Source organism: Stenella coeruleoalba (assembly GCF_951394435.1).
Source record: "Stenella coeruleoalba genome assembly, chromosome: 9".
Taxonomy (NCBI): Eukaryota; Metazoa; Chordata; class Mammalia; order Artiodactyla; family Delphinidae; genus Stenella; species Stenella coeruleoalba.
The window spans coordinates 77641729-77660047 of record NC_137155.1 but is presented as its reverse complement, the minus strand read 5'-3'; the positions used below and the strand labels follow the sequence as shown (position 1 = coordinate 77660047).

General features: G+C 40.8%; 1 protein-coding gene across 5 annotated transcripts in view; it reads left to right on the top strand.

Moving 5' to 3' along the window:
- The window catches only part of CADPS2 (calcium dependent secretion activator 2), a 486383-nt gene that overhangs the window by 14502 nt on the left and 453562 nt on the right, over positions 1 to 18319 (top strand). The window contains exon 2 of one of the 5 annotated variants that reach the window (XM_079931398.1): positions 12171 to 12234. The exons of the other annotated variants lie outside the window; for them this stretch is intronic. Coding sequence (XP_079787524.1) covers positions 12202 to 12234 — 33 coding nt within the window. The 5' untranslated portion in view covers positions 12171 to 12201. The remainder of the gene's footprint in view (positions 1 to 12170; positions 12235 to 18319) is intronic. 5 annotated transcript variants of the gene reach the window in all.

Below are 18319 nucleotides of genomic sequence, written 5' to 3'. Positions count from 1 at the left end.
GTAGTTGCTTCTAGAAATTCAAGGCCATTTAATGGAGTTTACGTCATCAAGACTATTTTTCACTGCAAAACCACGTAATGTACTTGGTTGCATTTCTTAAAATTTTATTTTTCTTGGGGTCTTTTTTTTCTTCTTTACCCATCTTGTCTCCCTTCATTGCTTCCTTAAGTTGTCCAGAATTATAAACCGGTGCCTATCAACGGTGATGGTAATAACCCCTAGCAGACATTTTAAAAAGTATGGGGTGTTTTTGATTTTCTCGGTTGACTGGGGGCTTGCCACTGGTATTTAGGGGGTGGGATCCAAGGATTCTAGAAATCCTGGAATGCATGCTGTATTGTCCGTCACACATGGCATTTGAATGCCGTGTTGGACATTTCTGTAGTTAAAGCCGGTTTATAATTATTTGAGCCTAGAGTATAACTCTTCATCTACAAAATGCAAAGTTTTTTTGCATGGGTTTACTAAGTTATTTTTCTAGTGCGACAACTTCCGGGTAAATTGAAGGAAGATTGAACTTTGTCAGGAACTTTCCTGAGAATTGCTTTTTTTTTTTTTTTTTTTTTTGCGGTACGTGGGCCTCTCCCTGCTGTGGCCTCTCCCGTTGCGGAGCACAGGCTCCGGATGCGCAGGCTCAGCGGCCATGGCTCACGGGCCCAGCCGCTCCGCGGCATGTGGGATTTTCCCGGACCGGGGCACGAACCCGTGTCCCCTGCATCGGCAGGCGGACTCTCAACCACTGCGCCACCAGGGAAGCCCATTGCTCACGATTTTGAAAAATGTCACCAACAGTAATGATGCTTCTGATACTGTGTTGCCAATACAAGGTGCTTGTGTCAGCCTTCATTTTCAGTTGTCACATTCTCCTTGATTTTATGGATACATATATAAAAACTTCTCAGCCCTTATTTCAAAATGTCAGCACTCTGTTTTTGATAAATTTCAGTTAAATATCGCCTAACTTCCCTTAAGTTCTGACTTCTTCATTATGTAAGACTAGATGCATACATCCACTATCTTGTAGACCAGCTACGCCTAAGCATTTACATACTAATATACATGTTATTTCAGTTACTTTGTTTCTGTTCCCGTTAGGATGTTATATTTTTGAAAACGGGTCTGGGCAGGTAATATACCTAGGGATAAATTTCATTGCTGCATAGCAAAAGGGTTATTGTTCTGTTTTTTGCATTTATAGGGGGTTTATTAGTTAGGGCCCAGTAGGAGATAGCCTGTTCCACTCCAAGGGACAGTTCACAAATGAGAGGGTCAGGCAGGTTTAAGGGAACCAGTGACGGGATCGTGAAGCATTCAAGAGTTGGCTACAGAAGGAAGAGCCCTTACTACCCGTGGGTCTCCAAGAGCGGGAGGAGGGAGCTGTGGTCTGAGCTGGGCGGGAGAAAGGCTGCCTGACAGAGGCTGTGGAGAGTCTAGTCACTGAGACTGTGCATAGCAGGGAGGGAGCAAAGGGCACGACTCTGCTGGCTTTGTCTTCCTTCTCTCTGACTCCTCTGATGCTGGCCCTTCACCAGAAGGGAAACCCAGAGAGAAGCTGGAGAGCAGAATTGCTTGCTGTTCTAAGTCATTAGTCCCCCAAGGCACAGAACAGGGCAGACAACAGGGGGAAAATAGATCTGGAGGGCAGAGGGGAATAGCTAGCACAGGGGATGTCGTGTCTGATTAGGGTTGAGAGTCACTATTCCAAAGGATAGCATTCATCTCTCTCTCTACCTTTCCCCCCTTGTTTAGCCTTCCTCAGGCGTAACACTAATCTGAACTGGTGTTTGGACAGCAGGCTGAGTTGTCATTCTCCCTTCTTAGTTCTTTTGAGTTGGCAACACTTTTTTTTTCTTCTTGTTTGAACCTTTGCACATGCGCTTTTGTAAGAGAGAGTGTGATAAATTTCCCAAATCCATGCAAGTCTGTAGTTACCTTTATTTTGGTAGAGAAATGGGCTGGCCATAGAAGTCTGGGTTGAAATCATTTTCCCTCAGACCTTTGAAGGCATTGCTTCACAAGTGTTGTTAATGAGAAGTTGGAAGTCTGGTGTCGTTTTTACATGACCCATTTTTTTCCTGTCATATGCTTTTACTGTTCTTTATTTTTAGGGGGTTCTAAAATGTACAACAATCCTTTTGACTTTTAAAGAATTTGTTGCGCTAGGCACTTATTTACACTCAATATGGCTGTAGGAGTGTGTCTTTCAGCTCCTGGAAATTCTTGTGTTTTTGTGAACTTGAAAGGGAGGGAGGCTGGGCGGTAAAGGGTGGTATTTGCTTTTCTTTAGGGTGAGACAGCTTCTTAAAATCATCCTGCTGTCTTTATTAGAACATTTAAAGATCTTGGAACGTTCTATTTGGATGAATTTTCTAATCATAATCTTCAGATTGTCATTAACAAACAAGTGTTTTCCTTTCATCTGCCTCTTGGCTTTACTTTAGGAACACAGAGTAATGTAAAATTCAGGAGAATCAAAGGATATAACAGTGTGTTCATATTATGTGCATATTCCCTATTATGTTATAATTTTCTGTGACTTAGTTTTATGCTTGACTCCCCTGTGCATTAATGAAGCTATTAACTGGAATAAGACCCATAGTTCCTAAAATGACCTTGATATGATGGAATATAAACATCTGGTTGGAGAAAGGAATTTCAAAAGCATTTTGCCTCTAGGCATTAACCAGTAATGGTAAAGGTAAGAATAAAATTAAAGGTTCTCATCTAATTAGTTACCCAACTCTTTTCAATCTGTGTGTGTGTATGTGTGACTCCTATGTCCATGAAATTTTATGAGTCTGTTGGGCTATTTAATGTAAAATAGTATAAACTTTCAATTAAATAAAACTCAGGTAAGTTGAATATTTTAAGCAGTTTTAGGAGGAAACCAATAAGGGAGTAATGAGGGGAATCAATTTGTGAGGTATGTGTTAAGGTCAGAGGGAGACCTGAATTCCATTAGTAACTTTTTAGCAAAAGTTACTTGATTCTTTTTATAGTACAAGGCCCTCAGGCCCTGCTCTCTGACCATATCAATAGATAATGGCTTCAGTAGGTAGTACCCTCTGTGTCTTTCCCCCACCAAGAGACAAGTGCCTGACAATGAGAACATTTTAACTTTTTACAAAGCAGCTTCTTTTATTCTCATGAAAGACTGTTCTCTTCAGCAGTATTTGCTTAAATACTGCACTTTTGACTTGGTTTTTTTTCTGACCGAGGACCTTCCTAGGCCCCCAATGTTTTCATTAATTTCACAATCACTGTATTGCTGTTCAGAGGCCTCTCAGCAGAATAGTCAGTATCTTCACAAAAATATAGAGTCTAAAAATGTCAACTATACATAATGTGCTTGAAATATTAATGTTTACCAGGTTCTGAGATGTTCTTCAGAGCATGAAGGTTAAAAAGGGATAAAATGCACGATGGCTTTTTAAAAGAAATGAGAAGGATTAAATGACATTTTTAAGTCTTGAAGTTTCAGCTTATCTTATTTCTATTTCTGTGTTTGCTCAGAGAATGTAAGCAATCTGCTTAAGGTCATTCAGTTTGTAAATGATGGTGTTTGAGTTCTAACTCGGATCTCTTTGCCTCCAAACCCTTGGATCTTTAATTCAGGTGTCTTTTTAAATTTTTTCTTGCAAGATCAGAACTACTTTGTTTCTGGTATAAGAGCTCTTGTTTAAAATTGTTTTATTAGGTTATACTGAAGTCAGGAGTATGTAGGTATATTGTAGGACAAATCACGTGCCCCTAAAGCATTGCTACCTACAATTAAAGGCTGACAGAAGGAAACTTGAGTATTGTGGTGGTCTTCAGCAGTGGCTTTATAAAGGGAGTTAGTTGGGATTGTATGGGAAACTGTTTGAATAGGAAATGTTAAAATGTCAGGACCTCATAATGGGAATTCTGAATTCTCAAACTGTAAAAGAGTCTGTCAAACTGCTAAGGAGGTTATTGATCTTGATCCCAGGTGCCTGCTCTTTGGGCACCTATGCTCAGGGCTTCTCGTTCTGGATCTGGCTTGGGAAAGTTGTCATTTAAAATAGTTCAACCCGGGGCTTCCCTGGTGGCGCAGTGGTTGAGAATCTGCCTGCTAATGCAGGGGACACGGGTTCGAGCCCTGGTCTGGGAGGATCCCACATGCCGCGGAGCAACTAGGTCCGTGAGCCACAACTACTGAGCCTGCGCATCTGGAGCCTGTGCTCCTCAACAAGAGAGGCCGCGATAGTGAGAGGCCCGCGCACCGCGATGAAGAGTGGCCCCCGCTTGCCACAACTAGAGAAAGCCCTCGCACAGAAACGAAGACCCAACACAGCAAAAATAAATAACATTAAAAAAAAATAGTTCAACCCAATTTTCTCTTTTACTATTTCAGTTTTTACTATCTTTTTCTCTATTACTCATCAATCTCCAGAATTCTTTATATTCTGAATATAGAAATAATATGTGCTTATAATAAAGTCCAGAAACATAGAGAAATTGGAGGGAAATACTTATGCGCTAACCAGAGGGTAAGGGCGGGGAGTGCTGAGCAATTCATCCTTCTCATTTCCATTTCTCTCTTCCCCTGGTGATTATGCTATAAACAATTTGGTATCTTGCCTTTTTTTTTCCCCCACTTAGCACTGTATCCTGAAAATTTTCCTATTCAAAACACTCTTCCTGATACTTTTTAATCTTTGTATACTCTTTCCTCATATATACATATCATAACATTTATGCTATGATGAGCATCTGAGTACGTCTTATGGGATGAGGGATGGATTTCACATTTCTAGGCTGAGTATAAAGAATGTGCACATATTGAGCTTTGTAATATGTATTGAATAATTCTTGAACAAATGTACATACATATGCCTATGAATAGTTTGTAACAAATATACTTATCTCACTGTGTCCTTGCTAACTTTGAACATTGTCTTTAAGTTGGTTTTTTATTTTTTAACAGACATCTGGTCCTTACTGTTGCTCCATAGCTAGACAGCTTTGTATATTTGACACACATGGTATGTTGTTTTACTGTTTAAAATGCTAACTTTAGTTAAAATGCTAACTTTTCACGTGTTTTTTTAGCTATCGTTGAGCCCCACACTGTGAAGGCTCTTGAAGCAGGCTAGGAGCCAAGAACTCGTGTTGGTGTGTCTGAAAAGCCTGTAAATAGAGGTTTGTCTGTCTAAGAAGATTGGCGGCTTGGTGACAGGGAGAGGAGTTTGGTGGCATTTCAGTAGTGTAGGAGAGTATGAATGAAGGGATGGATGATGGAGAAACGAGACAAGGGCTGTAAGAGACGTGTAAGAAATAGAATGAGAAGCCAACAGGGACTGATTGAATGAGGAGGATGTAAAGATGATTCTTAGGATCTTACTGGTGCCACTTGTGGGATGAGGAACCATTACCAAGATGGGAAACATGAGAAAGATTTGGGTATATTCCAGTGAGGATTATGTTGGCTCTGAACAGAAAGCCTAATAGCTTAAACCACTGGGCTTTATTTATCTCACTTTACAAGACGCACTGGCTGGGATGGTGGCTCAGTGATGCCATCATAATGCAGCCTTCTCCTGTTCGCTGCTGTTCTATCCCTGGCATGCAGCTTTTGTTTGTTTGTTTGTTTGTTTTTTTTGCGGTACACGGGCCTCTCACTGCTGTGGCCTCTCCCGTTGCGGAGCACAGGCTCCGGACACGCAGGCTCAGCAGCCATGGCTCACGGGCCCAGCCGCTCCACGGCATGTGGGATCTTCCCGGACCGGGGCACGAACCCGTGTCCCCTGCATCGGCAGGCAGACTCTCAACCACTGCGCCACCAGGGAAGCCCCTGGCATGCAGCTTTTGCCTTCATGGTTGCAGCTACCTGCAGGTCAGGTATTTGTTCCAGGTAGAAAGAAAGGAGAAGGAGCTGTGGAGAGACTTTATTCTGGAAAGGAGTGTCCCTCCCCACCTCGACTTCTTTCTGTACCTTATTGCCAAACTATAGCTGCAAATCAGGCTGGGATAGTAGTTTTTTCTTACTGGTCTCTGTGCTGGAGGAAAGCAAAGGAGAAAGGGATTTGGAATGAGAGTTAGTTAAGCCACTGACAGTCTGGTAACAAGAGGGCAGAATATAAATATAAATTTTGGCCATGTTTGTAGAAGAAGCTTTTGTGCAGTGGAAAATAGCACGTAGATTTCAGAAGTTCTCGGGATTCGGGGACAGATGTAGATGCAGTCTACGTTTGCTTCGTATTCAGCCTTGTAACTGAAGGACTTCAAATTCCTGTTTCTAGGTTTTTTTCTTCCTGAGGACCACACCCTGTACCTTCCAACTGCAAGGCCAGACTCCCCATGACATCCCATCACTCTGGTTCCATTTACTGTTATTTCATCCATTGCCCTCAGAATTCTCTTGGATGTACTTATAGTGTTAATGGTAGGGTCCTTTGTCCATGTTTGGAATTCGAATTCCAGTCTGTAATTTATCAGATATGGCAATAACCACATTTTTCAACCCCTGTCTGTATACCTTTTCTTATCTGAGGAAATGGATTGTTAGGACTAAATAAATGTATCTACTAACTCACTTCCCATGATTGTTCCCTTCCTGTCTCCCCCTCCACAATTTTGAAAAGAGGCCTAGCGTCCAGGCAGAACACTGCTAAGGAATACTAGTAATACCAATAAGGAAGTGATCCCTCCATGAAATCAGCAGCCCCTTTTTCTAGCATCATGCTGTTTTCCCATCAGTCTTCCTCTCTTGCAGATGGGGATCAAAGTCACATTTTAAAAAGCTTTCAGACTCCACCACAAACTACTTCCCCTCCAGGGAGAAAGGCTTTTAAGCCATTCAAAGCTTTTATGGGTTATATTTTCATATATAACAAGTCAATAAACATTATCTAATTTTTTTTAGATCTTATGTAAATATAGTGATGTCCCTTTTATACTATGATTTTCAAGGACATGATTCCCTTTTGAATTAAACTAAGTGGTGACTAACAGTTGTAGTACCGAAGCCATTTTCTCTGTTCACTGAGGGTTTTCTCCGGGTTCAATTCATCATCCCCTCATACCAAACGGTTATGCAGCACAATATAATCTTAAGTGTCTTTCTATAGAACTTGTTGCTCTCTGCACATACTCGAAGACAAATTTTCTGCCGTTGTTGATGCATACATTTATCTGCAGTGATAATAAGTGTTAGCCTTGAGGTTGCTCATGGGAGTTCTCAGCCCTTGCATGTGTGGAGCACGCCTTGTTCCAGTACAGCTAAGCAGCGTGGTAGTGTGGGGTGTCTTGTTTGGCGATGTTCTATAGCAAACGAGGGTGGCATCTCTTTGTCTTGACACCTTAATGGCTTGAACTTCTCTCCACTGACTTTTCTGTGCATACATGTCCTCTTCTGACTTTCTGATTATTATATGCTGCGTGCAAGTACGGAGCTGGTGAAAGCAAGACCCTCTCTTCTGGCAGCTCCTAGGACATTGCTTAGGTAGTGCCTGCAGCCTGATTGTGTTGACTGATAGCAGGCTATCCAGAAGGACGGGGATGGGCTTTTCTACCAGAGTTGTATGCCAGGAGGCACCTCTGGGGCTTTTGCCTTGGGCTGCAGAGAAAATGTTTGCAAAGCACTGAAGCTGGCACACAGTGCATGCCCTCCACCTCTTCTCCTCCCACCCCCCTCCCACCCCCCTCCCACCCCCCTCCCACCCCATGTCCCCGTGTCTCCCGCCTCTCCCCCCCCCCTTTTTTTTTTTTTTGCGGTACGCGGGCCTCTCACTGTGTGGCCTCTCCCGTTGCGGAGCACAGGCTCCGGACGCACAGGCTCAGCGGCCATGGCTCACGGGCCCAGCCTCTCCGCAGCATGTGGAATCCTCCCGGACCGGGGCACGAACCCATGTCCCCTGCATCGGCAGGCGGATTCTCAACCACTGCGCCAACAGGGAAGCACGCGCCTCTCCCTTTTCTTCCTTTTCCCCTGCCATCCCTCCAACGTGATTTCCTTGGGAAGGATTGGATATGAATAGCGTGGATCATACAGGATGATATATGATATTGTCAAGGTTATAACACAATAGGAACATTCGTGTATCTTTTGATGTAGGAGTTTATTAGTCAGGATCTAGTCAGAAAAACAACTGTCACAAAGTGGTTTAATAGAGGGAATTGAATATAGGGAACTAATTATGAAGGTATTGGAGAGCCAGAGGGCAAGTGTGGATCTGTCATGCAATGCCTCAACTTCAGGAAACTGCTGTCATCCCTTGGGCTAAAGGGTTACAGGAAGGAATGGGTGTTGTCACAGCCAGGGAGGGGAGCTGCCTGGTGAGAGCAGAACCCAGGACGTAGGGCTGCCTACACAAGAGCTGGAATAATGAAGGAGATGTGGTGACCGCTGGAGGTGCCCCCTGAAGTAGAGGAGGTAGCGGGGGGAAAATACCCTGAACTTCTCCCCCTTATGATGTCCATTCACCTGCTAGGCTCTCAGCAGCCTAAGACACCAACAGCCAATCTGTCAAGGAAACCTGAGCGCTGAAGTTCGTGGGGTTCAGTCATGTGAAGGGGAAAGCTGGGGAGTCTATGGGAGAGCAAACAGAGGACTGGCACGAAGGCCACGGCCTTTTCCTTAGGTGTGGTTGCAATGACTGTTGTCATGCCTTATTTTTCTAGCATAAGGCACATCCCTAATGCACCTTCTATCATTTCCATTTTAGATTCTTTAATTCACAAAACTTAATTTGTGGGATTTCTTTTTTTTAAATAAATTTATTTATTTATTTATTTTTGGCTGCACTGGGTCTTCGTTGCTGCGCGCGGGCTTTCTCTAGTTGTGGCGAGCAGGGGCTACTCTTTGTTGCGGTGCGCAGGCTTCTCATTGCGGTGGCTTCTCTTATGAAGCATGGGCTCTAGGCACACGGGCTTCAGTAGTTGTGGCACGTGGGCTCAGTAGTTGTAGTGCACAGGCTTAGTTGCTCCGCAGCACGTGGGATCTTTCTGGACCAGGGCTCGAACCCGTGACCCCTGCATTGGCAGGCAGATTCTCAACCACTGCGTCACCAGGGAAGCCCCCTAATTTCTTATTGGGTTTTTTGGAGTGGAGATTGCAAAGCAGTCTGCATGCAGGATTCTGCAGTAGCCTTCTAAACTTGTTTTCCAGCTTCCAGCCTTACCACCCCCATCTCTTTACAAACAGTCAGAGATTCCTTTACAACACAGGTCAGATTGTTTCTCTGTTCAAGACCCGCAGCGGGTTCCATGCCTTACCAGTACAGGTGAGAGTCTCTCCAGGGGCCCTCGAGGCCCTGCATGGTCTGCCCACCTCATCTCCTGCTCCTCCCCCTGGCACTTTCCCCACTAGCTAAACTCACCTACTTGCTGTTTGTGGAGCATGTTCGCATGTTGCTACCTCTGCACCTGTGTTCTTACTGTTCCCTGAACCTTGAATGCTCTTCCTCCAGCTATCCTTCCCTCCTCTCCTTCACTCTTGCTTAATCATCAACTCAGCAAGGCTTTTCTTGACTTCCCTGTATTTTTGTTTTGTTTTTGTTTTTTTTTGCGGTACGCGGGCCTCTCACTGCTGTGGCCTCTCCCGTTGCGGAGCACAGGCTCCGGATGCGCAGGCTCAGCGGCCATGGCTCACGGGCCCAGCCGCTCCGCGGCATGTGGGATCTTCCCGGACCAGGGCACGAACCCGCGTCCCCTGCATCGGCAGGCGGACTCTCAACCACTGCGCTACCAGGGAAGCCCTGTCATTCTGCTTTTAAAGTAGTATATCATGATCACAAGTAGGTAAAATAAAAGTGTTATGGACAGAACAAAAGGCTGGAAGGAAATAAATGAAAATGTTATAGTAGTTGTGCATGGACAGTGAGGCTCTTTTTCCTTCCCTAGATTGTTTCTCCAATTTTTGGGAAGGAAATAGATGTCAAAGTACCATACTGCCGTTCTGTAGTTAAAGAGGAGCAATGTATTCACAGAAGCTAAGGGAAACAAAAGTAAAGAGAAATGCATTATTTCACTATCATTAAACTGTTTTGTTTTGTCTTTAGATAAAGACTTTATCATTATTATTTTTTTAGAGTACTGTTAGGTTCACAGCAAAACTGAGGTGAGGGGAAGGTACAGAGATTTCCTGAATACCCTCTGCCCACACATATGCCTCACCATTAGAGCGGTACATTTGTTAACTGTGAACCTACATTGACACATAGTCATCCCAAGCCCATAATTTACCATAGGGTTCCCTCTTGGTATTGTACATTCTGTGGGTTTAGACAAATGTGTAGTGACATATCAACCATTACCGTATCACACTGAGTATCTTCATTGCCCAAATTGCCTTTTTAAAAATGCTTAGCTTCATGGCAAAGGGGACTTTGGTGCTGTGTAGTCTCAACTATATTATGGCAGTTTCCATAGTGTACTGCGATTTCTTCTACAGTTTCGCCAGCCGTGGTTTTGAATTACTCTTACTATATATATAGCAGCTTTTTAACATCTGTTCTTTTACATATGTGGTGTTTACCTCACTTGTCTTTAAATGGCAGCTGGAACCAGACAGTAATACTGCTGTCCACTGCCATGGATATGCTGGTAGATTTCTAGTAACACAGGCAGAAGAGGTCTATTTATGTTCCATCTCCCCTTAATGCAGATGGAAGACTAGACTCAGGGAAATACGCACTTACATCTCCAGATGACTTCGGTACATTTGTGGTAGGATAAGATTAACTTACGGGTAAACAGGCTTTGATAATCTGTATGTCACATTTTTCTTGAGCAAGTGGTACAAGCAAAGGGCCACCTACAAGACCAGATTTCCATATGCTAGTGATTCAGGATTCTTTTGTAAGTTTACACTTTTCTTTAGTACTGTGTGTATGCATACATATGTGATTTTTTTACATTTTTTATATTAGTTTATTGAACTGTTGTACTTAAGACCATGATTTTGCAAATGGTGGCTTTGCCAGAGATTTTGTTTGTTTGTTTGTTTGCGTTACGCGGGCCTCTCACTGTTGTGGCCTCTCCCTTTGCGGAGCACAGGCTCCAGACGCGCAGGCTCAGCGGCCATGGCTCACAGGCCCAGGCGCTCTGCCGCATGTGGGATCTTCCCAGACCGGGGCACGAACCCGTGTGCCCTGCATCGGCAGTCGGACTCTCAACCACTGCGGCACCAGGGAAGCCCCTGCCAGAGATTTTTAAGAGAGTGACTTGCTGATTTGTTTTGTTTTGTTTTTGTTTTTTTTTGCGGTACGCGGGCCTCTCACTGCTGTGGCCTCTCCCGTTGCGGAGCACAGGCTCTGGACGCGCAGGCTCAGTGGCCATGGCTCACGGGCCTAGCCGCTCCGCGGCATGTGGGATCTTCCCGGACCGGGGCATGAACCCGTGTCCCCTGCATCGGCAGGTGGACTCTCAACCACTGTGCCACCAGGGAAGCCCTGCTGATGTTTTTGAGTGAATTACATTATTTGTTTACATGTCATCCTCCACTGGACTAGACTAGAATTCCATGAAAGACAGAACCGACATTTCGTGTATATATTTTAACAGTGCTTGGCACATAGTAAGTACTTATTTTTGAATGACTTCAGAGTGAATGAAATACACATGTACATGAACAACCCTATACACTTACAGTGAAAGTATTTTATAGCATAGTTTGTTGCATTCATAGTCTCTAACCAGAATGGAACCATTCTCTTATCTTTGGAGTGATGAAATACACTTATACTCTGATAGCTTTTCCCTTTTTCTAGACAGATTTTCATTAGTTTTGAAAGGGAAAGGTTATCATTTATTACAAACTTCAGTCTCTTTTATATTTGAGAGCTAAAGTGGTAATCCTAGTGTATGCTTTTCTTCTCTGTGGTGTCCTCTTATCAACATCTTTGTGCAGCACTCAGTAAAAAGGGATCTCCAATGTTTGGCAAAATTGCTTTAGTGTGACAGTGAGTTTCTTCACAAGTTCAGGCTTTGGCCTGTGCTGAGATGGGAAGTTGGGAGTGATTGAAATTTTACTGGCAGCAGTTCCAGTGACTTAATGTAAAACAACAACCGCCCCCATCCCCACCACAGCAGGAATTGTTGAGGTATTGATACTTCCCCATTTGGGAATATAACTCCCAGATCTGAAGTCCTTTAAAAAAGGAGCTTTATTTGTATATATCCCACTGAAATACAAATGTGATCTTCAGTTACAGATTTTCATCAAAACTTAAGATACTGATGCTTTTGAAGACTGGAATGTTTGTTTTTCAGGTATGAATGACATAGTTACATTTCTATTTTACTGGGCGGGGGGGCCCAAAATCACACCAGTAAGGCATCATCATATTTTTTTGCTTAAGGTGATGATGTAATATAGGTCTGAGTTGTTTAAATCTTACTTAATGGTGTAATATTGAACTTGGTTTCCCTTTTGCAGTCAGGAGAGGAGCCGAATAACAGCCCCAATTGATACTACTCAAGGCGGTTGGGGGGTGCGGGGAGTGTGGGGGTGCGGGGGGTGTGGGGGTGGGGTGGGGAAGGAGAGGGAGGAAGCCTACTTTCTACTTCTTATTAGGACATTGAGTTTTGCCTGGTACTTCCTCCAGCTTCTAAATTTCTCGTGGAGTAGATTAATAGAATGGCCCTTGAATGTTTAATTTCTCCATTAAAAAGAAAACTTTCTAAAAACTTTCTGATGTTAGATTTTTCTTCCTATTTCCACTTAAATCTTCTGGGTTTTTTTTTTTTTTTTTTTTTTTTTTTTAAATTCTGTTCAGTGAAAGTCCAGATTGCTTTCTTTTAATGATGACATTTTAGAACTATCTTCTTTTGAGTTTCATGGTTTTATAGCTGGACTTTATAAATGGAAAACGTCAAATGACTTTTAAAAATTAAATACAGTAGAATGAAGTTATTTTATAGCTGAAGGGGATATTTAGTTATTGAACTTAGAACTGTCTTTAACCTTCTACTTTTGCTGTCTACAGACTGTTTGCCTTGTGATCTTTTAGCTTTTCTTGTTCTTTTGTCTGAATAACCTATTAAATAAAAATGGAAGATTCCCCAGTGTCCCGATGCAAATTTTTTTGCAGTTATTACAAATTGAAAAATCAACTTATTGAAAAAATATCTATTAAGCCTGTTTTTTCTGTTTGTCCTCTGCTAATGCATTGTATATGGGAGCAGTTATGTTTGTTTTTAGTTTATTTTGGTACTTACTGCTTATTTTTAAATAGTTGCGTATTATTCTGGATTGTTATCTTTGCAGGCCTTTTGAAATCAGTGGGATTTGCATCCTTTGATTTTAGCAGCATCAGAATAAGAAAGTTTAACTGATTTCATGCTATTTCTGTAGCAGTGTCAGTAAATGGAATGCTATTTATCCTTATTTCACTTAGAATAGAATCTTACAGACTTTATATTTACTTTACCTTTTTAATCTTGCAATAGACATGCTCCTTTGGTGATTTCCCAGGACTGGAGTGTCTCTGCAGTGTAGTGTTAGGTTAGGAGTCAGGGACTCTGAAGATAGACTGCCTGGATTTGAATGGCCGTCTGCCTCTTACTAGCTGTATGGCCTTGAGCAAGCTAGTTAAACTTTCTGTGTCTAAAGTATTCTCACTTTGAAATGGGGGTAATAGTTCCTATCTGTACTGTTTTATACTATTGTGATCACGGCTATGAAGTATAATGGATAGTTATATAGTATGCCTTGTTTTATAAATTCATAAATATTCTTGCTCTGTGTCACAGTGTTCACACATTTGAAAAGGTGGCTGCTCTTACGCTATTTTGAATGAGGTTGGCCTAAATGAATTATAATTATTTTATTGGCAACTTCTGAATTATAAAGCCATCTTTGAGGCCCCATAGACGATTTCTGTTGTTGAAGATTTTTATAAACATAAGCTTTATCTTTTCTGCTGGGCTCGTTGTTTTAAGACTTTCAAGTTATATATATATATATATATATATATATATATATATTTTTTTTTTTTTTTTTTTTTTTTTTTTTTTGCAGTACGCAGGCCTCTCACTGTTGTGGCCTCTCCCGTTGCTGAGCACAGGCCATGGCTCACGGGCCTAGCCGCTCCGCGGCATGTGGGATCTTCCCGGACCGGGGCACGATGCAGTCCCCTGCATCGGCAGGCGGACTCCCAACCACTGCGCCACCAGGGGAGCCCTCAAGTTATATTTTTAAAGTGGTTCTAAAATACATTTAATACATGAAATGATAAAAGCTAATGGCTTGAGCTTCCTTGGTGGTGCACTGGTTAAGAATCTGCCTGCCAATGCTGGGGACACGGGTTTGAGCCCTGGTCCGGGAAGATCCCACATGCAGCAGAGCGGCTAAGCTCGTGCACCACAGCTACTGAGCCTGTGCTGTAGAACCCGCAAGCCACAACTACTGAAGCCCGTGCTCCGCAACAAGAGAAGCCACCGCAATGAGAAGCCCGCACACAGCAATGAAGACTCAACGCAGCCCAAAATAAATAAATTAAATAAATAAATTTTTATTAAAAATAGCTGATGGCTTAAGGTTATTTATGAGTGAAGTAGACCATTTAAATAACTGAACAAAATTATAAGCTTTTCCTTGAAAACGTATATAATGTCTTCTTCACATAAGATATAAAAAATAGCTTACTCTACCAGTTTAACAATCATTCTTCATTCATAGGATAGTTTAAAAAGTTGTTTTCAGTGTGGCTTTTGCATGCAAGGGTAGGAATCTGGGAGGCTCGTTTGGTAATGCTGTTCGCAAGATTTCTTTTGTCCTGAAAAACATTTGTCAGCATATTTGATCTAGTATCTCTTCCTTTGAAATGTGAAAGGAAGAAGATTTAAGCTTTGCTTTTGGATTCTCTGCTTCACTTTTGTGTTGAAGAAAAATAAAACACGTTAAAATTGATTAATGCAAGTAGTATAAATTGCATATATAACCTTAAAATGTGGGTAAAATCAATCAGGTTGGAGAGAGTGGAGTGCTCTTTGACCAAGAGAATACCTAGGTGTTACTACACTGACCTCAGGCTGAGCCCTCAAGGTCGTAATGACCCTGTTATTTCTTGAGGAAGGACACAATAACGCCATTAACATATGTTTGCTGTTAAAATGGTGGTTTGGAGATGGACGCTTAAAAACTATTTAAAACTTTTATACATTTTAGTTCCAGAAAAAATGGTGTAGGAAACAACCAAAGGAGAACTCTGAACTGTGATAAGGTGAGCAAGATTGGAACAGCACGGTGGCAGGGGGTCTTAGGTCCCCGGCACCCAACAGAAAACCACCCACACTTAGCATTTCTTGACCTGCAGCCCGGAATATTTTCAAGTGCTAGTAGAACAGAACTATCGACTACAAATTTTATGTTCAGTGAAACTATCCTTCAGGAAAGAAAGGGCAATAAAAAGCTTTTCAGATGAAGGAAAACAAAGAACTAGTTGCTTAACAGACTTTTGCTCAAAGATTGGCTAAAGTTCTTCAAGCAGAAAGGAAATAATGTAAGAAGAAATCTTGATGCATCCGGAAGGAAGAAGAAACAGCATAAATGAGTGTGTACAAGAGCCTAAGCTTGTCCTCATGACTTTAATAAATAATACTTGATTGAAACAAATCATGGTATCAATATGCAAAACAATGATGTTTATAAGCAGGGGAGGTAAAAGGACCTCAATGAAAGTGAGTTCTCCACACTTGAGGTGTTAAAATGGAATCAGTAAATTGTTATAATTCATATATATAGTACCCACAGCATCTATTACGAAACTATACAGAGAGATACACTGAAACACTAAAGAAATCAAGGAGTTCTAAAAAAAAAAAAAAAGTTCAAGTAACCTGAAGAGAAACAGGATGAGATCCAGAGGAACGAAGAAAACAAATAGAAAACAAATAATAACATGAATAACATGATAGACTTAAGCACTAACGTATCAATTACCTTAAAATTAAGTTCTAAATGCACCGACCATTTGCAGAGATTGGCATAGTGGATAAAAAAAGAAAAAAAAAAACAATTATATTCTGCTTACGCGAAACTCACTTCAAATTCAATACCAGTGGGTAAGTTGAAAGTAAAAGGATGGAAAAATTATACACTTCTAACATTAATAAAAAAATAATAGAAATGGCTATATCAATACCTGATGAGTTAGATTCCAGAACGGAAGAAAATTATTAGTTGGACATTACCTAATGATAAGAGGGTAAGTCCACCAGAAATATATCATGATCCTAAACGTGTACATACCAAACAACAGTGTCTCACAATAAAGCAAAAATTGGTAGAACTGCAAGGAGAAAGAAATCTACAATTTCAGTTGGGAATGTAAACACCCCACTCTCAGCCATTGGTAGAACTACTAAACAGAAATCAACAGGGTTATAGAAGATCTGAACAACACAATCCACCATTGAATGTTGAACTGTTTTGCATCCTTGAAATTTACCCCACCTGATCATAGTACATACTTTCTCAGTATTTCTGAATGCTATCTAATATTTTAAGGATTTTTGCACCTATAGTATCAATATTTTTTGTTCTTTGATATTGGTGTCAAGGTAATGCCAGCTTCATTTAAAAATGGGAAACATTCTCTTATTTTCTGGAAGAGATTGTATAGAACTGTGGTTAATTCTTCTCTAAACATTTGCTAGAATTCTCCAGTGAAACCATCTAGGCCTGGAGACTGCTTTTTTTTTTTTTTTTCTTAAACGTGTCCTTAAATACTAATTCAATTTGCTTGATAGTTACAGGGCTATTAAAATGATCCATTGCATATTGGGTGACTTGTGACAGGTTTTGTGTTTTGAGGAATTGGTGCTTTATTTTTGATAAGCTGTTAAACTTACAAAGTTTTTCATAGTATTCCCTCATATTTTTTATGGCTGCAGAATCTCTAGTGATATCTTCTGTTTCATTCTTGACAATTGGTAATTTGTCTTTTTTCACTTTATTTTATTATTACTAGGAATTTATCAATTTTCTTTTTCTCCCAAGAATTAGCTTTTTTCATTGATTCTTTCTTTGTAGATTTCCTATTTTCAATTTCATTGATTTTTTTTTTTAATTTTCATTTCCTTCTTGCATTGAGTTAACTTTTTTGTAGGCTCTCAAAGGGAGAACTTAAGATTTTTAAAATCTATACATTTAGTTCTATAGCTTCTCTCTCAGCAGTGGTTTAGCTGTGTCCCTCAAATCTAGATATATTGTATGTTTTAATTCAGTTAGATTTTTTTTTTAAGTGTGTTGCATAGTTTTCAAATGTCTGGAGATTTTCCTGTCACCTTTGTTACTTATTTGTAGTTTGATTCTTTGTGGTCAGAGAACGTATTCTGTATGACATCAATTCTTTTAAAGTTCTTGATGTTTGTTTTGTGGCCCACGATGTGTTCTATCTTGATGTGTGCTCTCATGACACTTGAAATGAATGTGTATTCTGCTGTTGGGCAGGGTGTTCACAGATCCTGTTAGTTGTTGGTGTTATTCTTTTATAGCCTTGTCTATTTTGTGTGTTTGCTCTAGTAACTGTTGAGAGAGGAGTGTTGAAGTTTCCAACTGTAGATTTGTATATTACTTAGTTTTATGAGTTTTGCTTTACATATTTTGCAGCTCTGTGTTTTTGGTGCATACACATTTGGGTTGGCTGTGTTGTCATAGTGGATGGACTCTTTATCATTATATAATGTCCCTCTCTGTCTCTAGTAATCTTCTTTGCTCTGATATTGATATCACTCCTGATTTCCTTTAACATTTGCATGGTCTTTTTCCTTACATTTACTTTCAATTGCCTGTATAATTATATTTGAATTGAGTTTATTGTAAGCAGCATATATTTGGGTCATATTTTTTAATCTACTTTGCCAGTCCGTCTTTCATTGATATATTTAAACCACTTCCATTCAGTATAACCATTTATCTGTTAGGGCTTAAGATTGCTATGTTTTGCTTCTGTCATCGCATTTCATTTGTTTTCTTTGTCTTGCCTTTAATGTTTTTCAGAGTTCTGATTTATCTGTAGTGAATATATCTTTGTATAGCTTTTTTTTTTTTGAGGTTCTAGGTATCACCTAAATACACATAAATTATCACACTCTACTGGTATCATCCCTTTACCAGTTCATTTGGAGAATAGAAATCTTACCTTCCTTTAGGTCTTAATACTCTCTTTAAAATATTGTTGTAGATATTTCATTTAAACCACATGAGACGTTTAGAAGCGCGTGGGACAATGTTAAAATTTTTGCTTTAGACTTCAAACATAGTTTAGAAAACATACGAAGGCAAGCTTACTGTATTTACCCAGATTTTAGTTTATTCTTTTTTGCTTCCTGATGTTCCGCGGGTTTTTTT